This window comes from Zootoca vivipara, chromosome 8 (assembly GCF_965207765.1).
Source record: "Zootoca vivipara chromosome 8, rZooViv2.hap1.1, whole genome shotgun sequence".
Lineage (NCBI taxonomy): Eukaryota > Metazoa > Chordata > Lepidosauria > Squamata > Lacertidae > Zootoca > Zootoca vivipara.
The window spans coordinates 11,156,985-11,183,481 of NC_142591.1; the positions used below are offsets into that span (position 1 = coordinate 11,156,985).

General features: G+C 41.0%; 1 protein-coding gene across 2 annotated transcripts in view; it reads right to left on the minus strand.

The window, feature by feature from the left end:
• Positions 1–26,497, minus strand: part of CTNND2 (catenin delta 2) — a 466,576-nt gene that overhangs the window by 306,592 nt on the left and 133,487 nt on the right. For both annotated transcript variants that reach the window (XM_088675087.1, XM_088675086.1), the window contains exon 3: positions 11,647–11,759. In XM_088675087.1, the coding sequence (XP_088531213.1) occupies positions 11,647–11,759 (113 nt within the window). The remainder of the gene's footprint in view (positions 1–11,646; positions 11,760–26,497) is intronic.

Sequence of the window (26,497 nt, forward strand, 5' to 3'; positions counted from 1 at the left end):
AACTAAGGGTTATGAAACAAGATTGGACAGGAGCTAGAACATAGGTAGGTATACATTATCAAGCCTACGAATTTGACAGCACATTCCACTGCTGCTGCTGCTATTATATTCTCACATAGCTGTTCAGCTGAGCTCTGTATGGGGTGCCTAGGGTCTTGGTGCTTGGTTGCCCAGTGCTTCAGTCAATGAAGCACTGGATCCTTCCGTTTCCTGCTGTGTATCTTTGCAAGACATTTTGAGGGTAAACCCACTTGACTTCACAATGACCTTGATGCTGTTATTAATTAGAGCAAGTCTAGATGAGGAGTCCAATATTCCATCTATGGGATCAGTTTTAGAGGATGTGGTTGGAAGCTGTTGATCCTTGCTATGTTGACTGATTAAAGCTAGCTGGGTAGGTTTGACTATAGGGGTTCATGAATGTCTCATTAGAAGAAGGAGTGACAATTACTCCATGTTATTTTAGCTTCTACACAGACAAAGGCATTTAGCATAGTGGCACAAGTACAATGGAACATTGTTCCCATTGAAATCAGACAGAGACTCACAATTCTGATAATCCTCTACATGTTGAAAACATTTCTGTTTAAATAATTAAATAAAATAATAAAATAAAATAAAATAAATTTAATTAAATAAAATAATTAATTAATTTAATTTACTATTGGTCATATGTTCTGTGGTTTATGATTTTTATGATGTTTTAATTACTTTATTGTATGCCAAACCTTTTAAACTTCTGCTTTGGTATCCCCTCCACTGTTTGGCATAACTCTGACACCCCGCCCCCCGAAAAAATGCAATACCTTTACATTGGCCATTAAGTTAAAGGTAAAGGTAAAGGACCCCTGGATAGTTAGGTCCAGTCAAAGGCGACTATGGGGTCGCGCCGCTCATCTCGCTTTCAGGCTGAGTGAGCTGGTGTTTGTCCACAGACAGCTTTCCTGGTCATGTGGCCAGCATGACTAAATCATTTCTGGCACAATGGGATACCGTGATGAGTGCCAGAGAGCATGGAAATGCCATTTACTGGCCATTAATGATAAGATGTCTAGCTGTATTCTGCATTCTTTTCGAAAAATTGCTTTCCAATTCCGTTATGCAGATACTACTGTGGTCTTATGCCCAGGCCATTTTCTGTATGTAATCACTAAAGGGCCCAGATTCCCATGCAATGACTTTACATAAATTGCTTCACCCTCATTATTTACCACACTATCTATCTTCATCTGCAACATTATCAGCAATGATTGTTTTTATATCTTTCTGCAGAATACTGTGTTGCTGCTTAACCTCACTTGGCACAAACACAAATTCAAACAGGCTGTGAGTGAAAGTGGAACAGGATGATATATCTCTCAACCTTCACTGGAGAACATCCTATTAGCAACATGCCAGAGAAGGTGCTACCTTTCATCTGAAATCATCAAATGCCAGAGTGAGAAAGGTGGATGCTAACATGAGCACAACGTCTTTCAGAAGAATTACTGCATGCACTTAAAACTAGTGACATTTACAGCTGTCCAAACTGTATATTGTTCCTTCATTGTAGTTAACTAAATGTCAGCTGTGATGCCTGAGCCAAAGCTAAGACCTGAGAAACCTGGTTAGTGAGTAGTACAGGTTTTTTTAACCTTCTTCTGTGAAGGCTTATTCCAGAATTCCCCACCCTGGTACCCTCCAGATGTTTTGGGACTACAACTCACCCCTGCTTTTCTGGCTGGGGTTGACAGGGGTTACAATCAGATTTGGAAGCACTGCCTTATGCCAGGATCACACAAAGAGACTTACTGATATATAGGATGTTTCAAATTGTTCTGAAGGCAGTGCCCCCACTTTTAGTTGGAAAGTCGAACAGAAAACAGATGATCGTGTTGGAGAGCAGTACTATAGAATATGATAGTCACAACCTTGGACACATGTCCCACTGTCCCCCACTGTCCCACACTGATTTTCAAGGTTTATGGGCTGCCAGAAGGTAGGCAGGCATGCCCTTGCTAGACCTTGCTATGGACCTCGCCATAATAATAATAATAATAATAATAATAATGTATACCTTGTCCATCTGGCTGGTTTTCCCCAGCCACTCTGGGCAGCTCCCAACAGAATATAAAAAACACAATAAAACATTAAACATTAAACACTTCCCTAAACAGCGCTGCCTTCAGATGGGCCAAGGAGGAGCTTTTCCTTGCAGACTAATGTGTCCAGAAGAGGGCAACCAAAATGGTCAAAGGCCTGGAAACGATGCCTTATGAGGAACGGCTTAGGGAGCTGGGCATGTTTAGCATGGAGAAGAGAAGGTTAAGGGGTGATATGATAGCCATGTTAAAATATATAAAAGGATGTCATATAGAGGAGGGAGAAAGGTTGTTTTCTGCTGCTCCAGAGAAGCGGACACGGAGCAATGGATTCAAACTACAAGAAAGAAGATTCCACCTAAACATTAGGAAGAACTTCCTGACAGTAAGAGCTGTTCGGCAGTGGAATTTGCTACCAAAGAGTGTGGTGGAGTCTCCTTCTTTGGAGGTCTTTAAGCGGAGGCTTGACAGGCATATGTCAAGAATGCTTTGATGGTGTTTCCTGCTTGTCAGGGGGTTGGACTGGATGGCCCTTGTGGTCTCTTCCAACTCTACGATTCTATGATTCTAATGGGGCCTGCCTGCAGTTCTGCCTACCTCATAGCACTCGCCGCAACTTGTTAGCAGAAAAGGCACTGAGTTAGATTCTTAATCCACACAGATAGAGGTGGGGATCCCCACTTTGCTGTCATGAAGTATCCCCTTAAACGAGCCTAGGGGGTGATTCATCTCCAAATGCCCAGCTCGGGGGCTGACAGACCTTAGCACCTCTGATGTACTGCACATATGTCCCCCTGGAATATGTTCGCTGGCTTTGATCTTAAGATGTTTGTGTGCAACCATAGTTTGCATATGTAATACTGTGCAGGAGGAAATAATGGTTAATGTTTAGAACATTCTTATCCTCCTTACATGTTTCCCACTTATCCTAAAACCTATGGATCGAGCACATAACCTCAACTGTAAGTTTAATGCTGCTATAGTTGCAAGATTGCGCTGCACAGAAAAACACACTAAATGGCAGGAGTAAAATGCTCTTATTTACAGAATGAGCTCTCTGTTTACCAGCTTTATTAAATTAACCAAAGAATCCTGTATTTTCTTAGCTGAAATTAAATATATATACTGTACACACACACACACACACACACACACACACAAATGCACAAACAATTGCTGGAAAAGGTATCAACTGGAAGCCTATTTGAAAAGCTAGTGGGACCAATATACAGATCAAATTAAATTAAATTAAGGAGATATTGGTAATACAAGGTCACTGCCTTGCTGAAGCTAAGTAGGTCTGGTTCTAGATATGAGACATCTTGATAAATTCATGTATGCTGACTTAGGTGCAAACACAGAAGAAATGAGAGGCTATAGAATGTAAGGAAATTAAAAAAGTCCCGTAAGTAAATTCCACTCTACTCACCAGCAGCTTGCAATAGTTATTTCCTGAAGATTTCATGTATTAATTTGAACATGCTGCTACATGTTCAAATTAATCAATTCCCAGGGGCTTTTTTTTTTTTATAAAAAAAATCAAGTTACGGAAGAAAATTGGATAAATAAATGAAAACCTAAACCTGAACACATCAGATATTAGAACCTTTAGAACTGTGAGGACTGGCTACATATTATTATTTTTATTTTGCTGTAATGCAACCTAAATGTCTTACATTATTTACTTTTGCATTTAATTTAGTCTTTTTGTTGTAAGCATATTAAATACATGCAATATAAACATTTAAAATACAAATACCGGTATGTTGCATTTCCTATCTCCAATATTTATATATTCATTCACAATTTCCAAAATAAACAAAATATGCAAAATAAATTCTCATTAAACTAATTATAAATTATTATACATTTTCTACTATTTAAGACATGAAAAAAGAAGAGTTTGAATTTGATACCCTGCTTTATCACTACCCTAAGGAGTCGCAAAGCGGCTAGCATTCTCCTTTCCCTTCCTCCCCCACAACAAACACTTTGTGAGGTGAGTGAGGCTGAGAGACTTCAGAGAAGTGTGACTAGCCCAAGGTCACCCAGCAGCTGCATGTGGAGGAGTGGAGACATGAACCCGGTTCCCCAGATTACTGCTCTTAACCGCTACCGCTTTTAACCTACCACTCTTAACCACCACACCACTACACCACACTGTCTCAAATGCATTGGGTTGCATCCAAAGGTTGCATGAGAAGAGGGAAGCCCACAAAACTGAGCTTTCCTCTCCTTTGCAGCTCCCTGCATCCCCACAAAACCCTTTCCATAGGGTTTCCCCCTATGAACATGTCATAAGGGCTGCGGTGGGAAGGTGGAATCACCCCAAATTGGGTGGAGGAGTCTTGTTCCAAAAGGAGCTTTGCTCCTGCAAGATCTTTCTGCCTGATTTGGGCAATTCCCACCCCCTACCACATTGCAGCCCCTGGAGAGGATTTTCAGGGGGGGGGGGAGTGTTTGCATGAGCTACCTTCTACTCACACAGCCATTGGGTAAATACCACGTGCTAAAAACAACAACCCAGCAGCTATAATGGGATTCATGATTTCTCAAAAGTTTCTTTCTGTTTAATTCTCTTTTGGCATTCCACATATTCTGTCAATCTGGCCATTTGAGCCAAATACAAAATTCATTCAATCATAGTTGGCACATTATGCAAACACCATTCAGAAGCTATTGGGATTTTTGCTGGAGTTCATACCAATTCCAGATCTTTGGATTCCCCTTTATTCTTAAATATCCTGGCAGTCCATGAAATGGACTTAATTGTAAAGGGTATCCAATCATCCGACTAATAGAAATACTAAGGTAATTCCAGAAATGATGTTATCTTCTTACACTTCCACCACATATGCATAAAATTCACAATTCTTTCCCTACATCTTTTTGTATACAGTGGTACCTCTGAATAAGAACTTAATTCGTTCCGGAGGTTTGTTCTTAACCTGAAACTATTCTTAACCTGAAGCACCACTTTAGCTAATGGCGCTTCCTGCTGCCGCCGCGTTGCCAGAGCACGATTTCTTAACCTGAGGTACTATTTCTGGGTTAGCGGAGTTTGTATCCTGAAGCGTTTGTAACCCGAGATACCATTGTATAGTATTGTATTAAAAGAGTGAGCTTTTAAAATCCTGCTTGCACTGATTTTTGAAACAGCATCTCTGGTAACATAACCCCCCCCCCCCCAAGTAATACATTTGGCATAAATAATTGTTTTGTCTGAGATGGACATTATAAAGGTCAAGCATATAATGCGGTTTTAGACATATTCATTGCATACTATCTTATTTTATTCTCTCTGGCATTCTGCATTGTGAAATTTGGTTTTAGTCATGTAGTTAATCTGCAATAACTGTATAAGATTTTGTCTCTATATAAGCATAAAGAAAGTTACGAAAATAAATACATATTTGCAATAACGACACATTGCCAAGCAGAACACCCTGTTTAATCAACCAAAGCTTTATTTAAGAGTCATTTGCAATCAGACCATAATTATGCCATTAAAAGTATAGACCTGGTATAATAATTAGCCATCAGGGAATTTACAATATATCTATAACCTAAGAATCTTTGGCAAAATAAATATTATGAGAAGCACGGCACAAAAATTAATTTATGACTGCAACTGCAGACTTTCCCTAGTTTTTCAAATTTTGGGTATTCTTTCTAGGGATTTGAATGTGCTTAAGATGTGAAACATCTGTGTTTAGTCCATTAGAAAAAAACATAAATTGCATTTTTTATGGATTGAAACAGGCACCACACTTAATGCTTAACACTTGAGAATAACTCATTACCAAAAAAATTAAAGGTTTAAATTTTTATTTTTTTTTGATAACGTGACAATTCCTGTAACATGTTCATTGCCTCCCCTTCCTTTCCCCCCTGTGTTATGGATCTAATCCACTGACTGCTTCAGTGATTTCAAAATGCCTTTCATTTGCCGAATACTGAATATAAGGATGCAGAATATCAGCAGACAAGTTGTTTTGCCTAAGTTCCCAAACTTTATAAGGGCAGCCATAATTAAGGGCCTTAATTCACAATCCCTGACTTTTTATTTGTCCTTGTTGGGCATCTCATTTCATCCCACTACACTGATTTTAGCTCCATCTAGGGCAGGTGGCAGATATATCCTAAGAAGCCACTTTGATGACAGCTACAACCTTGAAGAAATACACAGAGCCTGTGAGGGCCGTCCTAAAAGAGATTTCTAAAGGCACCAAGGACACTGCTGAGTTAAAAGATGGGAAATTTATTTATTTATCCATTTATTATTAACTCTCCACTTTTCTCCCAGTGCAGGACCCAAGGCAGCTCTCTGCATAAATTAAAACAAATACAACTAAAAGCACGTAAAAATAAAAAAGGTATTAATATTAAAGAAGAAGTAAATAGGTAACCCTATGAAAAACAGCACTGAAAACACAACCACTTAAAAGTGTAAGAAAGAAAGAGCACAACACTCAGTCTCAGAAGACGTTGCCACAACAGCCAGTTAGTGGCCAAAGGCCCGATGGAACAACAACAACGAAAAGATTTTGCCTGCTGGGAATAGGAAAGCCGAAAAAGGAGCCATTGTACCTCCCATGAAAGGGAGTTCTACAATCTGGGAGCAGCCACCAAGAAGGGCTATCTTGTGCCCTCTTATCCTAAAAGGTTAAGGTAAAGGACCCCTGACAGTTAAGTCCAGTCGCGAACGACTCTGGGGTTGCAGTACAAAATTGTTGCACAACGAGTCACAAGACCTGACTTATGACTGCTTTCGTTATTGTTCTGCTTAGGCAGATGTGTAAGTCGTATAAGACGACAGCACTTTGTCCAATATAGTGGAGCCCATAGGACTACAGACATGTTACATTCTGTCATCATGTCATGTGACCATTGCATGTGTTCAGAAGGCTTCAAAAGTACTTGTATGGCTAAATAAGACCAGCCACTTCAGGGAGTTTGGTCTCGCCAAGATTGAAGTCACTGGTCAAAATTAGTGACTTGCTTCAGCCTCTCTCAAAATGTTGGCCATGCACGCTCATGGGAGCAATTGGGCATGATCTAAAAAGCTCATCGATTTTGGCTCAGTGTCCATGATCTGGGAGGCTGTAAATTTGCATTGACAGGATTGCAGAAGAAGCAGAAGATGCTCATATCTTGCAGCCCAGCCCAGTTTCCTTGTGCATCTTCCGCACTCTCTACGTGACTGGAGAGCTATATTCATGGGACAACCATGTGCACTCAGCATGGGTAACATCTAACTTGGTTGATCCCTGGAAATTCCACATATAATATATTAAAGATTTCAGAAACAAAATACCATTTTTATATACATCCAATAGGGTTTGTCTATGTGCTGAAAAGAGGGGTTTGTGATTTTTTTGAATTGCCTTTTCTTATCATTAGCATAGTGTTTAAGCCTATTTGTTCAAAATTTTAAGTTCAACGCAATAACATTTCACATTGCAATTTTTTTAAATTAAAAAACCCATCCACTGCTGCAACTTACAGTTTACTATCATGATATAATAATCAACTTTATAGTTTCCAATGCTCCCTTGTCTGGAAATCACCACCAAGTCTCTTTTTAAACCATTCAGCAAAGCTCCTCATAATAGCTGTATTATGCTTTTGTTCCAATTCACAAAGCGTCTCCAACACTGAATCCCATGGTAACTGATTTTCCTCATGAGTAGGGTTGGAGCAGCATACAAATGGATAAGCTTTATTATGACACTGAGCCCACCTCCTTTCAAGTGCCAGATACAGTCCCTAATGTGCATTTCACATCTTGCCAAAGTCAAGAAGGCAAGAAAGGGACCAGCCAAAAGTAAAGGGAAACAAAAAAAGAAAAAGAAAAGGGGCTCAGTTCTAGGGTTTCAAAGGAAACACTCATCAGAATAATGTGACCTATTCCTGAATTAGTAAGAAAAGAAAGCCATTTGCATCAGTTTGGTACTACGGTATATACACACACACCGTATTTTTCGCTCCATAAGATGCACCTGACCATAGGAAGCACCTAGTTTTTAGAGCAGGAAAACAAGAAAAAAAATAGTTTGTTTTCTTGAATTGCCCTAGGCATAGCAGCCAACTCCTAGAGGCCTAGGTTCCTTTGCCCCCCCATTAAATATTTGAGGAAGTTGTCCCCCCCCATGTTGATGGGCATTGTCATGCATGCACTTTGTCTTGAGATCAATTGCAGCGGTTCTCAACCTGTGGGTCCCCAGATTTTGTTGGACTACAGCTCCCATCATCCCTCAACTCCCATCATCCCTGAGCTCTGGTCTTGCTAGCTAGGGGCAATGGGAGTTGTAGTTCAACAACATCTGGGGACCCACAGGTTGAGAAAGGCTGGTACGGTATGTGAGGTGGGGGTGGGGCTTACCTGCCCCCCAATATTTTATTCAAATTGGAAGAGGGAGGGAGGGAAGGAAGGAAGGGGTGAGAGAGAGAAAGAAAGAGAGACAAAGAAGAAAGGGGTGAAAGAGAGAGAGAGAGGAAGAGAGAGAGGAAGAGAGAGGGAAGCAGCCCTCTCCGCTGTCATGGAAGCAGCCCGAGAGCCGGTTTCCTGCTGCGCGCGGCCCTGGCCCTGGCCCTGGCTCTTGCCTTCGCTCCATAGGACGCACGGACTTTCCCCTTTCCTTTTTGGGAGGGAAATAGTGTGTCTTATGGAGCGAAAAATATGGAAACTAATTTGAGTGTTGATGGTTAGTGGCTGTGAAAGTACAAAAGCAAATAAGCATACAATGTACTTGGGGTTTTCACTTTTTCACTCCAGCCTGGTTTGGTATTAAAATGAAAATGACCAAACATTTATCAGAGTAACTGCAGGGGGCATGCCTATCCTCCTGATTTTACACTGAATAATACACGGAATACACTGCATCCTCCTTGGGATCTCCCATTGAGTCAAAAGGGAGATTGTGATTTTAGAAAATGAATATAATAACATGGCAGTATTTGCTGTAACATAGTGGGGCCTCCAGCTATGTTAGCTTTGCTTACTCTGCGTTCTTCCCTACCAACAAATGTGTCTATCTTGTGGAAATATAGCTCTAGGTAACTTTTCCAATGTGCTGCCGTTAAGTTTGATTAGTGGCACTGCAGAGGGGTTGGTTTGTGCCTGTTGGTGTAGCACTTTGGTTTTTTGGATGTTGAGCGATAGACCAAGCTTTTCATAAGCTTCTGTGAAACTAGTTAGGGTGGTTTGGAGGTCATCCTCTGAGTGTGTACACACTACGCTGTCATCAGCATATTGAAGCTCTATGACGGAAGCTTTGGTAACCTTACTCTTTGCTTTCAGTGTACTCAAGTTAAAGAGCTTTCCATCTGTTTGATATACGATTTCTACCCCGGTTAGGTGTTTCCTTTCGACAATGTGTAGGATCATGGCAATGAAAATAATAAATAGAGTTGGGGTGATAACACAACCCTGCTTAACACCTGATCTCACTATGAACGGTTCACTTTGAGAGCCATTGTTATCTGTGACTCTTGCGGTCATATTATCATGAAGGAGCCGAATGATGTTCACAAATTTATCTGGGTAGCCAATTTTCAGAAAGACTACCCAGGCATTACGATTTACAGTGTTGAAGGCCTTAAGGTAAAGAAACCCCTGACCATTAGGTCCAGTCGTGAACGACTCTGGGGCTGCGGCGCTCATCTCATGTTATTGGCCGAGGGAGCCGGTGTACAGCTTCCAGGTCATGTGGCCAGCATGACAAAGCCACTTCTGGCGAACCAGAGCAGCACACGGAAACGCCGTTTACCTTCCCGCTTCGAGCGGTACCTATTTATCTACTTGCACTTTGATGTGCTTTCGAACTGCTAGGTGGGCAGGAGCTGGAACTGAGCAATGGGAGCTCACCCCATCGCAGGGATTCGAACCGCCGACCTTCTGATCAGCAAACCCTAGGCTCTGTGGTTTAACCCACAGCGGCACCTGCGTCCCTTAGTCACATCAATAAACGCCATATATAGGGGTTGGTTTTTCTCTTGGCAGTGAAAATCATGTCCACTGTCTCCCTAGAAGGTCGAAAACCATTTTGGGATTCAGGAAGGATAGCCTAGGTTATAGTTGCTAAGATCCTCCAATGAAGAGGTGCACTCACTGCTTTTGTTAATATTGGTGGGCATAAATTCAAGAACTTCTTTCAGCTGTCCTAGAAGTACAGGTGACTCCATTTACATGGGGATTCTGTTCCAGGCCCCCTTGCACATACTACTGAGATCAGGCAATATTCCTACTGTTAGTAAGACTGTTTAGGGGAAATGTATAAAATTAGCAATCATCACATGTCGGATTAACGTCAATGGCTACAATACTCCCACTGTGCCTTTAGACACTTAAAAAACACCAAAGACCCAAGAATAAATGCACACATTTAAGAGCAGATTGGCAGTATCCTGAAACCACATTGTGAACCTTTTGACCCCCCTTTCTTTCACTTGCTCAATTATTTTTTAAAAAAAATTGTTTTGAAGGATTTTGACTAACCAGAAATTACTATGCAATCATTTGATTTTGTTTTGTTTTGTTTTGTTTTCCAGGTCTCTCAAATTTCTGGCATATCACCAAACTTGAATTGCTTTTTAAAATTATTTTCAAATTTGGCTCTGTGAAGTGTATGGCCTATTACTATGAAGCAATAACTGGGCTATTCTTCTGTCAACATCTCATTAATATTACACAATTGTTAAGAAATGTTTAGAGGATCATCTAGTACAGGCATCCCCAAACTTCGGCCCTCCAGATGTTTTAGACTACAATTCCCATCATCCCTAACCACTGGTCCTCTTAGCTAGGGATCATGGGAGTTGTAGGCCAAAACATCTGGAGGACCGCAGTTTGGGGATGCCTGATCTAGTGCAATCATTCAGCCCTCTTACAAGAATGATCTTCTACTACAAATTCACTTTACAAGCCTAATCGTACCTTCAGACAAGCAACCTAAGATACCAACCTAAATTTAGTATTCCATGCAGGTCTCTGCTTAGAGATCGAACCTTTTAAAAGTGAAATCTAATAGCACCATTATAATTCTGCATATGGAATCATGTTACCCGCATGAACATTTTTCTCATTATTTCCCAGAGATACAAGAAGAACCAGATCTCAGGACATTGCAGTTAAAAAATATATACATATTTTTAAATGCATAAATAATTTCTCTACTAAAACGATCCAACTAGAAGAATGACCAAAAGGTTATCCAAGAATATATTTCCACAAGTTATATTTGGGTGACAGGAAATGATCTGGGGCACTCTCTCCATTTCCATATGCTACAAAACTGCATTTATTTTTCACCGCATTTAGTTTTCTTATCCCAGTGCATGAGAAAAAGGAGCCAAACCTAGCAGATTCAGAAGTCAAATTATTTCATTGCCTCCACAGTTTTCACAGTGAGTATTTGCGACATCCATTTTTGCCCATGATTCACAATCATTTTCTCTTTGCTAATAAATCACAGCTCCACCCTGATATGTTAGAGGAGGAACACAACCCATTATCAATGCCAATCAGTCATGGAGAAATAACACAATAACTCTCATACAATACCTAATGCTGTTCATGCTTCCAGTCTCAGATCCAAGTTTACATCTCTCCAGCTGGCTGGCGACAATCTGGCGTTCGGCCTCAAGTTCTCGGGTAAGCCTTTCAAACTGTAACTCCTGAAATGCAAAACACATTTCTGTTACAAACTTTGTGAAATCCAGGTAATATGTATCCAAGAAGCTTCCTTTTTCCTGGTTTCAGGATGACCCTCTGCCTCTTCCCCCACTGGTAGATTTATCAACTTTTGACTTTTTTAAAAAGTACTGCCCACCTCCTCCTGGCTGGGCCAAGGTTGGGTGGAAATGTATGAGGCTAGGGGCCAAAGTTATGGTGGACTATGCGGCAGAAGTTCACAGTTCATGAGTGACCCAAATGGAATCTGGCATGCCCTAGAAAAGCCTGGCATGTGCCAATAAGCAGATTTGGCAGATCTGGGTGTTGGATCAATCAGGTAGGGGGGGCCCTCCTTAGGGAGACCCACCTAGCTGAAATACTGAACACTTTTAGGGCTGAAAATTTCTTGGATGTTTTTATTTTCTGATCCTACTTTTATGTTGGTTGGTGTTTCCCCCTTGTGATTTGCTGTTGCATTGTTTATATTATGAGATTGTTTATTTCTGCTGTTAAATGCAGCTATTTTGTTTTATCATTATTTGCAGGTATGATTTTACTGCCATTCGCAGAGCCTCCAAGTGTCCCTATTTTCCAGGGATGTTCCTGATTTAGAGAAGCCATCCCAGTTTCTGGATTTGATCCCGGAATGTCCCACTTTTCCTTAAGGCTTAAGATGTCCTTATTTTCATTGGAGAAATGTTGGCGGGTATGGAGTTATCCGACCCCCCAAGCCATTTGAAGGCAGTCTTGTATAGGGAAGTTTAAAAAAAAAAAAGCTTTGTGTTTTATGATGTTATTATATATGTTGGAAGGGCAACCCAGTAAGATGTGTGGGGTATAAATAGTAAAATTATCATTATGGAATGGGACGTCCCTATTTTCATTGGAGAAATATTGGAGGGTATGCATTTTATTTGATTTTAAGTTGCAAGCTACTTTGGTTTCTGTTCAGAGAAAAGGAAGGGATAAATGAATAAAACAGTTGGACTGCCCCTAGGGTTCATTGGCTTTCAGACAGTAGTTTCCTTCTAGCACATGCTTTTCACTGGTCAGACTAGTATGCAATAATAGATGGCTGGCAATGCTACCCAAAAGGCAGACTAGAAGGATTATGCTAGTAGTTGAAGGGAGGTGCAATGGAAAATATCACAAAAGATTATTTTCTTCAAATACAATAACTGTGCTTTATTGAGAAAGGCTTTAAAAATCGATGGTTGGTGCCAAATGATGTCCAATAAGTGTCTGATTGTTCTGTGTTTTAGAGGGTTATTGCTGGCATGTGCCATTTACTATTTTAGCAAGAGGATGGAAAGGACTTTTTTCTGGTTATCTTTTCAAGTAAAGGAGGGTTTTAATTTTGTGCAGGGATCTCTTTTCTTTCAGGATTCACTCTCATTGAAAGTGCAGGCAATTCTCCCTTCACAGAAGAACAGCAGGCTTCGCATGTGATTGCAGCGAACATGAAATGCACACAAAAACTGGACTATAAGACTAACAGACATGAGAATAAGCACCTTCTTATGCATCAGTGTACCAAGAAATCCCAAACTCTCCAGAGGGGTGTTAATAATATAAAATTAATCAATGGCTTGTAGAGAGACAAGGTGCATGCCAGGTATGCCCCAGGATATCCATAATCAGAACAGTCTAAACAAAATAAAAATTGTACAGCAGCCATGAGCCAGGACAAGATTGTAGCACCGTCACCCCCAAATTGCGGCCCTCCAGATGTTTTGGCCTACAACTCCCATGATCCCTAGCTAACAGGACCAGGGGGCAGGGAAGATGGGAATTGTAGTCCAAAACATCTGGAGGGCCGAAGTTTGGGGATGCCTGCTGTAGCAGCTATCATCATCATCATCATCATTTATACCCCGCCCTTATATTGTTTATACCCTGCCCATCTGGCTGGGTTTCCCCAGCCACACTGTACAACTTACAGCATATATAAAAACATAGTAAAACATCAAGCATTAAAAACTTCCCAATACAGGGCTGCCTTCAGATGTTTTCTAAAAGTTGTGTAATTCTTTATCTCCCTAACATATTATGGGAGGGTGTTCCATAGGGAGGGTGCCACTGCCAAGAAGGCCCTCTGCCTGTTCCCTGTAATTTCTCACAGTGAGTGAACCACTAGAAGACCCTCAGAAGTGAACCTCAGTGTCTGAGCTGAATGATGGAGGTGGAGACACTCCCTCCTTCAGGTATATTACTTAGTCCCTGGCCTCTCTCTTCCAAAGCAGGCTGCTGCAGTGGAACTTAGTGAGGTGCTGTAGGAATACAGAAATTAAGGGCAGGTATTCAAAACAACATAGCCTTTCTTTCGGGCATTGACTTTATAATGGAAGATTGCATAGACTCCAATAATTAACTAAAGAATATGACCAGCTTCTTTCTACTGCTAGGTGCCTGACAAGGCTAAAAAGTGCAGCTGCCGCAGAAGAAGAATAACACAAAGCAACAAAGCCCCTTTAAAGCACAAATTAGGCATAAGACTATAAACAATCATAGCTTATCCATTCATTAGTTTATCCACTTCTGCATTCAAAGAACAGTGAAGTTCTTTGTTCATATGCTTATTTCAGAATGTTTTGCATTCTTAATTGCTTAAACTCTTCTGATTTCCTGCCTAAATATTCCATTTCTTGCTGCTATCTCACAAAATAGTATTTTATTTAAATAGCTCTACCTGTTATCACATCTGATGGAATCATGGGAAACTAACATGCACTCCCCCAGGTGGTATCCAGTCTATCCCCAAAGTAGAAGTATCCAAACAAAGAATGAATAAATCTTTATTTGTTTAGGCACTTGGATCATAAAGGAAATTGACTTCTGTGTGAGGTCCTACAGATACTTATCACTGCTGATTTTACTGTATTTTATTTTGATTTTATTAATGCAGGGTTGTTTTTACTTACTTAGTATGCTGCCCTTAGTAAGCTGCCTCCAGGTTTGAGGAAAGGAGGGGTAAAATATTCTCTGAACATTGCTTTCAGACACTCTTTTTCTCAAATCTGACCAACCCAAACTCCTGTAATATCTGCTCATTCTTTCTTAATGTAATCATTTTCCAGCTGTTTCACATGTGGATTCCCCCCCAACGCTTTCTTAGGGGGAAACATATTACACACATCAAATTTACTTACAATCTTCTCTTCTCTCCCCCATCTACCCCCACCTTTACTGAAAATGACAGATATTAAACACATCTCTTACTTGGTGGAAAAGAGTAGTTGGTGCTTGATTTATATTGTCTGTCCTATGAATAGATTTAGCAACAGGGGATGACAGTCCTGTCAGTCAGTTCTGCTGTTACCATTTCTCACCTCTCCTGGTGGCACCCTTATCTATTATCGATATCAGTAGAAGAGAGAGAGATTTCCCATAAACACCCTGGCCTCCAGCCAGACAGGACACTGTGTAACAAGTGATTAATTGAAGAGGCAGCACATGAGATTGTAAGGGTTTGCGGTCTTAGCACCATGTCTGGAAACATAACTAAAAGCTTTGAAAGAAGCCATAGGCTCAGTACCAACATCTCTGTTAGGTTTCAGCCAACTCTACCAATTTTGCAGTAAACCAATAAATCAGCACAATTTCTCAAATCAAGAATAACCCTTCATATGACAGAAAAAGTCTTCAGTTTTTATGCCGTTTCTAAAGGGTACTCAAAAAATAAAATAAAATGTGCAGTAGATGAACTCTGAAGAGGACACAGCCTCTTTTTATGACTGTTCCTTATTCTTATCTATCAATCTAGTATATGTGCTCTCCACAGTCTCACGGAGATCTTCAATATCGTAAGCTAGTGCTTAATACTTATATCAAGGTGTACTGTACTAGAAATTTTCTTCCGTAACTCTTTCCTCATGCAGTAAAACTTGCACAAGTGTGTAAAATAAAGTCTTAATATACTATTATTACATGACTGAGGGTCAGCATAGACCAGGGAAGGGTTTCCCCAGGGTCTCCAGCAGTTTTTGGACTACAACTCCCATCATTCCCCAGCTAGGCAGACCAGTAGTCAGAGGTGATGGGAATGGTAGTCCAAAAACTGCTGGGGACCCAGGTTTGGGAAACTCTGGTCTAGGGACTAGAATGTTTGACTAGGACCAAGGAGACCCGGTTCACCCGTGAAGCTCACAATCCAATTTTACAAGGTTGTTATGAAACTTAAGTGTGTTTGTGTGTGTGTAGTAGTGTCAGGGAACCACCAGGGGTCAGCGGAGAGCCTGGTGGATCGGAGTGAGGGCTCTTGGACGCTGCCAGAGCCCCAGCACCTAGTGCCTGGCAGCTTCCTCTGGAAGGTGGGACTGAGGCTCAGAAGGAGATGCAAACCCTTGGGGATGTTGTGGAGATGGGAGCTCCAGAGGGAGAGCCGCAGAGGGCGGACCCAAGCACTCAAGAGGAGGAGGCTCCAGGGGCCACAGCGCCGGTCCCTCAACTGAGCAGCTGTAGTGGAGAGGGTGCCCAACAGAGGAGGGGGGAAAAGAGGAGGGACCAATGGAGAAGGTTCAGGGCGCCCCGGGGGTTATGCTGGCGAAAATCACGAAGGGAGGCACTTCCGGATTCTGAATCGGATGAGTACATTCAAGCTTTTTGAAGCTCTGTCTTGTACATATGTATATAATAAAACCCTGTAAAAACCAAGCACAGGGTTTGGTGCCGCTTACTCGTGAGGAAGCTACACACACCACTACAAGTAGATCATATACAGAACCCTGAGATCCTCAAAGATATGGTGTGATATAAAAGTAATAAATAAAATGTAAAACTACACCTTGATCACAGGCTAAGACTGGACTCTTGTACAAAAGAAATGTTGCTTTTTCCAGTGCTTTTTTTTCTTTTAAAAAAACTATTTAGGGGTACTCATTTTGACTCAAGAAAATCACTGGGAAAGAAAACGAAGCTGCCATCGGAGGTGGTAACAACGAAACTGACCAATCAGCGTGCTAGATTTCAACTCCTACTTCACACATTAAACGCTCACTTCTGCCTGAAACTCAGGAAACACCGTGACAGGAAATGAGGCTGCCATCGGGGGTAGCAACGGAACTTACAATTCACCGTGCTAGAGAAGAAGCTATTTTTAAATTTTTTAAGGGGTATGTGTACCCCTGTGTCCCCCCAGAAAAAAGCACTGGGTTCCTCCCAATAAATTGTGGTAATGACCCATTCAAATGACACGTTTGTATGTACTCATCTGTGGTGCTAATTCCAGTGCACCCAAAGAGAAAGACCAAGTGGGAGCTTCCCTTCACTTAGTTACAGCTGATACAACTTCCCTCAAGTAAGCCTGCTCTGAAACATTCTTTATTGATCAAGCCAAAGGACAGCAACATTACTTCCCATGATCCACTAAACTCTTCCCCCAAACCAATCTAGAAGTAATTAAAGCTACAGCCAGCATGCCAGCAAATTCCATACCCTACCAAAAAGTAAGAAATATAGGAACTAGAAATAACATTTCACTCAGGTCAGGTTGGGTGGAAAATAGCTAGTGAACCTGTTCTGCCATTTGTCACAACTTTTATTTGTTTGATTAACTACTCTCTTTGTTCATGATGAACAGGGGAGAATGAACAATCTCATAAAATGTTAATCCAAGACTATTGAGCCATCATGCACTGACAGGGTTTTGTTTTTGTTTTGTCTTCTTTTGAAAAAAATCCCGGAGGTAATGAAAGTTTTATGCAAATCATAACACTGTTGTTTTTAGAGAACTGAACAACTACATCTCTGCAAATCTGCAGGGGCCAGGCTGCAGTGCAAAGATGAGCATAAACAAAATCATGTTGTTGTTTTTAAAGTAGTGTCAGAAAAATGGCACAAGGATGCCAAAGAAAGCCTAGGGAGGTGACATTACAATGGTGAGGTGACCATCATGACATTGGGGAGTGCTTAAAAAGACAAAGTGAGCAGCAGTGTCAAGGAAAACAGGAAAAGAATTTAGGCTGTGGTGGCATCAATATTTTGGAAGCAAACTATCCATGCTAAGAAAAGAGACAATTTGCTGCATGTTATGAAATAGCTGGGAGCCCACTGCAGAATGAGATGCCTCTTCTTAAGAGGCATCTCATTCCTTAGCTTTTAATCCACCCCTTTCTCTTCTTCCCACATTTATTTAACAACAGGGAGCCTCTCTTTTCATTATTGGCATTATTCAGCAATGCTCTGGAATATTGATCTGAAGTCCATTGGCTGCATGCCCTGTAATGTTAACACTCTAATATGCAAATTATTATGTGATATATCATATTGAATATTCCTTGATTATGTTCTTAAATTTAATTTGTTCTATTTATTGATGCAGACACTGGTTGTATAGATACATGTTTTGGTTTTTTCAAACAAAAACAACTAATTACGAAGACTCATTTTACTCTGGAAGCCATCCACTAAGGTCAGTCATTTATTCCGGAGAACATCTGCACAAACCTACAGATGAAATAAAATGATCAGCTCAGGGTACCTCAACCTACTGTAATTAATTTGTTGGCTAGCAGAGACAGTGCCTTTACTGTTGTGGCACCCCAAATGTGGAATGCCCCCCCTAAACATGTTCACCTGACACCTTCTTTCAACATATATTTGCTGCCAGATGAAATCAACCCTCCCCCACCAGCTTTCAATGGCTCTTAATGATTGCTAATCTTACAGAAAAATCCTATATGTATCTGTGAGTACTATATTCAGTAGTAAGTCCCATTGAGTTCAATGGGGCTTACTCCCAGGTAAATGGATGTAGGATTACAGTTTATCTTCTGTGATAATGGTACGGTAATTTTCTGTTTTATATTGAATTAGCTGAATGTATATAAACAGCTTTAGACCTGAATTTAATGGAAGGATGAGATATATATTTTAATAAATGTATAAGGAGAACAGGGCTCTTCACCTTTAACAGTTGTGCAGAAGAAGAAATCTCAGCAAATGCAACTTTACTTCCCCCTGAATGATTGCAGCTGGGGGAAAACTGTAGGGTTGGCTTCATTTTCATTACCAAACACTTCTGGGAGGTTTTGACACAGAAATATGGGACAACACGAACTATTTTTCATCCGGGTCCTGGAACTGTGCAAGAAGCCCCAAAGGTCTGGAGATTTCAAGGCTGCAAGGACTAAGCTAGCCCATAGTGTCTAGGTCCGATAAATTCAGACACCTTACATTCATATACCCTGTACATACCTTCTCCTTGCCTGTGAGGCTTTGGGCAAGGCAAGAGACAGAGGTGTCTCGTGGGCTTCTACATAAGAATTAGTGGCATAATTAAACCTCGTCCACTTTTGCCTCTGATCTCCCTGCTCTCAAGTCCTCATATTAGGCAAAACAAATTCAAATCTGATCTGCCTCATAAAAAGAAGTGCCCCGTATAAACGCCCTTGCCAGTAATATTCTGCAAACTACGTCTAAGAAACCTCAGACAGATTCATTTTAATGTGTATGAAAATCCTTTCGTAATGCCGTCTTTGGAACTCAGAAGTGACATGAAGGGTCAAACTGAGCCAAGGTAGAACTGAGCCAAGAGCTAGAAACAGTGTGGGAGAATGAGGTACGGTAACCTTGCAAGTTTTAGAGAACCATGTTGGATGGGATCAGATAGGACAGTGCTCCTTTGATCTAGATGGAGAAAAAGATAAGCTGGCGGATATTGGTCATGGCGAAAAACAAAAAAGGCCAACAATTTCCTAAACTTCCTAGAAGAATATCTAGGTCATCACATTGCAACAGAGTTTCTGAAAACATCCATTGTACTTCTGGCTCACGGTATTCTTCTGATTTTGTTTCTCTTTTCTTTTGTATTTTTGCTCCTTTTCACAGCACTTCACCAAGTTACTGACTTGTTCTGTTCAAATATTTGTTCAAACCCCCACTTATAGGGCTGTCATATTGCAAAAAGTGAAAACCAGGACCCCCGGAAATGTTGAGCTTTTTTTAGACAACCCCCAAAGTTGTTTTACAAAAGTGCCAAAAAACTCACATTTTTTTGTTTGACTTGCCTAAGATTCAGGACAAAGCAGCACCTTTCGGAAATTCCCCCTGGGCATCAATTCCGCCTTGGAAATCCCAGATGTATGGCAGCCCTACCACTTATCTACATCTCCCCTTATTCATAGCATTCATTTCTCTCTTCCTCCTTTTTATCCCGCTTTCTCCATGTTATGAACTGCCAAATTTAAAAGCAAAATTTCAATGGCAAATAATAACTTAGAAAGCTGCCTTATACCAAGTCAGATCATTACTCCATCTAGCTCATTGTCCATACAATAAGCCCACCATTTATGCACATTGAATACTTTACACACTTGGCAAAGAAGAGAAAAGAAAGAAAGAAAGAAAGAAAGAAAAGGAGGAGGATGTCCAGGGGAAAAATACTTTGGCAATCCCACCTGCCATTGCTCCAGATGTGTTTTGACTATACACAGAAGGCATTAGGCACGATCCCAAGAATGCAACCCACATGCAAATTGAAGGCTTACCATCCTGACTGCCAGTGCTTTCCACTAGGTTGATCATGCCTGCACTTCATTTTAATGGAACAAACTGCTGACACCACAAATACACTTCTAGAGAGCACATTTTCATACTTTTCTCAATACCCTTAAACCACATGCCTACCTTGGTATTACGGTCTGTGGTCCTGTCAATACAGGAGGAAGGAGTGAAATAGGGAAGAGGGATTGCCAGGAGAAAGCCATTGAAAGGAACCATTTTAACTTGTTTCCTAGTGCTTTTTAAAATGTCCCTATTCCTTCCCCGTTTATTCTTCAGTGCGGCTGCACAGCTGCACTTTCCACCCTGGTATTCACCCACATTTCAACTCAAACCAATCCCATGAAAGACACAACAAAACTGCAAAATAGATCAGAAGTTGAGAAACCCTTAGATGTAATAATTTACTCTCTGGCTCAAACACAGCAGCAAACCATAAAACTTTAAATGTTGTATTGGTAGATTAATCAACCAATGCTTTGGTTGATTAACTGGCAGCATTTTTTTGAGGGGGCCAAGCCCCCTCAGTGTCAGAGGAGCCCCCCCTCACCAGAACGTCATGTGAAGTCAGGATGTCATGTCCACCCTCCCCAATCCTCCCTGCCTCTCATTGGCAGGGAACAATATCAGCTGATAAGGGAAAAGTTAATTGCATTAAGGTCACATGTTGAATTGTTGGGGGTTCTGTCTGTTTTGGTTCCAATGTGTTACTGTCACAGTGATTCAAAATAAGATGTATTTCCATTCTAACAGTGAGTGGTAACTTTTCTTGTCCATTCACTTATATTTCTCCCAGGATCTCAGAAAGACACCCCTATTGAGGCTTTACTGAAGCATTCAATTCTAGTTGATTAAATTTAAAAGGCAGATGACTAATCAACTACAAATAAAGCTCTGCCATATTTCTGTTACCACGTTACTTTCTCAATAAGCCTTTTTTTTAGTAGGAGGCAGCATAGGTTAAACCAAGTAGGGGAATAATGTGAAACTAACGTACACTGTCATTTGAACAATTCAGAGTTTGTAAATGCGGTCTACAATCAACTTAACTAGCCCTATATATTGGATTTATTTAATAGAAATATGGAATTCTGGGGCAAAAGAACATTTGGCTTGAAGAGGAAGAAATGTTTGCAAGGGTAACTCAAGGCTTCACAAGTTTGCTTTGTCCCAGTTTTGAATAAAAGCAGGAGGAAGTCAGTCAATTATAACTCCTGGTATTGTAAATCCCAAATGTGATATGTTAATCTGAATAACAGAATCCTTATAAAAATTAACTGAGTGCTTGCTTTACTTTACAAATGCCATCACCATAATTAAGAGTTATCTCACACCAGAAGAGTACCATGTGTTATACAGAATACTAGGGTCATGTGACACGAGAATCCAAACAACACATGCCAGACAAAACTGATGGGGCTTAATGAAGGAGTAGCAGAAATCAGGAGGACAGGAACTGGTAGCAGCCAATTGTGGATTTTAGGAGCAATAAGTAGGAAAGTTAGGGAACTGGCTTGCTAGATAGATAGAACAAAGAAGGTCCTGGGTAAAGAGAATAAGGAATAAGGGGAAAAGATAGAGGGGATGTGAGGAGAAGTAAAAAGTAGTCAATAGCCTGTGAGCATGCACAGAACAAGAAGATAAAGGAAAGAGAAAGTCATTGGTGGGGAGCTGTAAATGAGGATGGGACACTTTTTCGCACAGTGGCCCTTTGCAGGCCAAGTTGGAGGTGCCCAGCTATCAATCACCTGATGCCACAACATCAGGTGACTTCCCACCCCCCCTGCACTTTTGCACTTCGCTCTGGAAGAGGTTTCGCAAGCAACACTGATCAGATGATTGGCAGTGCCTTTTGCAACACCACTTTGGCTGAGCCAGGTTTTTAGCAGCCCCACCTGTAGGGCAGATGAGTGTGGCTTGGCTGAAATGGCTTTACAGGCCAAATGGGGATGCTTGGCAGGTCAAATTTGGCTCACCTCTGCTGTAAATATAAAGAATAGGAGCCTGGATTTATTATGTGAAAAGATAAGCAACAGCATGCCTTAACAGATCAGAGATTCTAGGACAGTGTGAAAGAAGAGTTAGCTAGTTTTTCCATTGCCCTGTGGTAAAAAGTCTTGATGTAATTGCAGTATGCAGAAAATAAGGGTCTTTGCAAGTACATCCAAAGATGAACGACTTCAGATCCTTCCTGTATCTCAAGAAATATATAGGGTAAATACTCCCAAAACAATCCTTTGAGGAGGAAACTGTTTTGAGGCTTCTGCGAGTACACCTGATACGTACTTTTAAATGGATGCTTGCCTGCCTCCATTGCCACAATAAAGCCTGTGAACTCCCACGAGCTAAACAAAGTATTCTCTAGCAGCAAGCACAAGAAAACTAGATGTCAGCATTTATTAGGAGCCCAACTATAGGGTAACCTTTTATTTTCAGCAACTAAACTGCAGTTAAAAAAAGGAAAAGAAGCAGCAGCAAATACCTTGAATGTGCGGCTAGGAGTTTGTATGAATAGAAATGAGATGTCCCCTGGGGCAATCCTCTAACTTATGATGTAGCCAGAACTATGGAAAACCTTAGGAAAAACTTGATATTTACAATACATATCGAAGAAATAGGAACTAAGAGGAGATTAATCGCCAACAGTTTTTATAGCTCTTTGCAGAGGAAGGATTAACTCCATGAATCACTGTTGCTACTACTGTACAGTATTTGCACAAGCCATAGGTTTGGCCCGCTTAATAAACCCCAAGCAGTGTTTCACACTTCCTAATCTCCGAGTAATAAGAAGTTATAGGGCAGCTTTACAGAATCAGTCTCCATGTGTCAAGAGAGTACTTCTCAGGCAGGGGTACTTTATGAAACCATTAGTCCCCCCCCCCCAAACAAATGTGTAGTTTTTACAGAAACAGCCCAACTCCGCCCAGACCAAGACCTTTCTTTATACCGTCATACCTCGGTTTAAGTATGCTTCGGTTTGAGTATTTTCAGTTTAAGTACTCCGCGGACCTTTTGTTCCTCTGAAGCAGCACTCACAAAATGAGCCATTAAAAATCAAAGGTGATCTTAAAGTCCATTAGCAAAAGGGTATGAACAGCAAACTCCACAAGTGAATGAAAAGTCATCTGTAATTAAAAAACAAACAAACGCAACAGTACTGCTATATAAATTGGGACAATGAAGAGAAGGGAAAAATCAGCCACAGAACAGGGGGGAAGCAGACTGAGGTAATTTCCCAGTTGCTTAATTCAGGATGATCATTGTGCTGTGTGTGCCTCAGAAAGGCTAAGATTTAACTAACTATGGGAAGGTGACACAGCTGAGATATTAACACAAAAGGAAATAAGTCCTTGTGGACAGAGAGTTAATAAAACTACAATTCACAAAGATAAATTCTATAGAGGTCCCTGAGCATTTTCACCCTCTTCTGGCCTCCATTTCTTTCAGAGTTATTCCTCATAGTTCATATAATCATTCTCCTGCTGAGCAAAGGAACAGCGGAACAAATATCTGAGGCCTTTGCATGCTTCATTTGACAGATACTGAAGGTCTGGCAGTCCCTGCTCCTTTCTATTAGTAAGTACTGTACCTCATAAAGGTAAAGGTAAAGGGACCCCTGACCATTAGGTCCAGTCGTGACCGACTCTGGGGTTGCGCGCTCATCTCGCATTATTGGCCGAGGGAGCCGGCGTATAGCTTCCAGGTCATGTGGCCAGCATGACAAAGCCGCTTCTGGCAAACCAGAGCAACACATGGAAACGCCGTTTACCTTCCCGCTGTAGCGGTTCCTATTTATCTACTTGCACTTTGAGGTGCTTTCGAACTGCTAGGTTGGCAGGATAGCCAGCGAGGAAGGGTCAGTAAGGAGCACCCAACAGCAGGGAATGGGATGTACTGATGCATCTGAATAGATAGAACACAGCATTGCCCAAGAAAGAGAAACACAGAAAAAGACTTGTGAGTGATTGTGCATCCCACAACTCCCTGCTCTGAAGAGGGGAAGGGAAAGGAAGAAAACAGATTTGTATTGTTTGTATTGGCTGCAGACATAAGAATAGATGACTACAGAGCATGAAAAAAACCTGACACAAGGAATGTACCAATAATGAAACCAAGGACCATTATGTCCCAGTTAGCTTCATATCACTTGGAGTATATGAGGACTTCTGCGCAAAATCCTGTCTAAATTTGGCCGCACAAAGCACAGGAGCTTGTTTGCGATACTGAGACCTGATCCATCCGTAACATACCTGATCGTAGGTAGGAAGCTATGGTACTTCAACTATAAGAGCTTCTACTCAATATATATGGAAACACAAGACGGTTTCGATGGCAACTATCTTGCCCTTTGCAACAGCAGTGAAATATGAGCTGAGAACAGGCAAGCAATACTGCTTTCCCAAGAAATCCTATTCCCTCCATGGCATGCAGGCAGATGTGCTGTTTTCTTCTGGGAAAGGTCATAAAGTGAGGTCATTTCAGCCACTGAGTAACTGTAATCCCGATGAATTTAAAGTCTATACTGAGATATTGTTAGGGGTTTCCCTTTGATCTCCCTCATGCTGACGAAATGCTAGTACATCAGCTTTGGTACTTTAGGCACCAGATTTAGCCTTCTTTGCAGTTTTATTTATATCTTCTACGTTGACTTTTATTCTCAGCTCTGTTGTAGCTGACATTTCTTGGTGCAACTGCAGCAGCAATTAATTAATGCCATCAGTTGTGCGAGCAATTTTATTCAGCACTTTTTTTTGTACAGGGCCTCTATAGGGAGAAGTATTGCAGGTTAGTTCCATCCATAAAGGAACATACTTTTCTTCATCAACATTTATCCAAACCAGAGATAGCAAAATAAAAGCTCATGGACAGCAACTACCCCACATGATGATGTTTTCCTTATGCCTGCTTGCGTTTCTAAGCAGCACCGTGTTAACTGGATTTATAAAAGGGTAGCATGTTTATTCATGGATGCTGTGAAGCTGAATAGGATCCCCCTCACTCCACTTCATGACTTCTCCATTGCCCACATGGACACTGGTGTAGCACCTCCTTACCTCATCTGCTCCTGTGCCTGTTCACACATAGCACACAGAATTAGAACTCCTCTGCCATGGGAAAGTAGGTTATTTAGAAGAGTGTTGGACTACTGAGGTCCTTACCAATCACTTTCAATTTCATAACATACAGAAATCAATACTTTTTCTTAGGCTTATGCACATTTTTCTTAAGAGGCTCTCTGCTCTTCCACTTTTGTGTTTGTGCACGTTGCAGCTTTAAATTTATTTGCAAAGAATGAATCTCTCTCCTGGTATTTTAGTTTGCTTGCTCAAAGCTCCACCTTCCTGTTCAGTTTTATTTTAGGTACATGTGATTTCATTCAGCTGTTTTCTTGCTGCAATATTGTTATCAACATTTTCTTCCCTCCTGCCTCTAGGTCTGGTATTTCAACCATCTCCCCCACCCAGAGAATGCTCACATTACTGCCTTCAAAAGCAGGGAAGTTGGGTTTTCTCAGCTGTGTTTCACAGCTTTCCCCTACTTGTTCACAACTTCATTCATGTCATGATTTGTTTGTTTGTGGGCACACTAGGGGGCTGACAGGCAGGATGTCTTTACTCTATGCAAAGGTGTAGGAAAAGCTTTAGGACTCCAACCAGTGTGAATCTGGTTTCAAAAACAATGCATCCAACTGTGGTATTTTATAACAAAGTATAGGATACATATGCATTGTGTGAAAGGGGAAACAGCTGATAGCCATTGTTATATTCCCTACTACAGTATAGTCAATAGGGGGGGGGGAAGAAAACCTCCAATAAACAGATTTAATTTGTACTAAAATAACAAGTCTATCCTGAAAGATAACACAGCCAACAGAACTGCAAGAAAACTGGATTGCTATCCCAGCTCTACAGATGCAAGGTGAATCTTCACACCACTAGTATATAACCAAACAACTCCTAAAACAAGAAGCAGATTTAAAGAGTCAGTAACATGCATATGCAAACCAAGTGTTGTTACATATTCTACCTGGAAGTAAATATACTATATTATATTATATTACATTAAATGTGCTTCATAAATATGTGACTGAGACAATTCTTCAGGTTTATTCATCCCATGCTTATGCCCCACCGATCCTACAGGAATTTATAAATGGTTCAGATCAGTAGAGGCTCTAAATATCAGGGCTGTCATTTCGAGCCACACATTGAGCAAAAAGATTCCTGCATTGCAAGGGGTT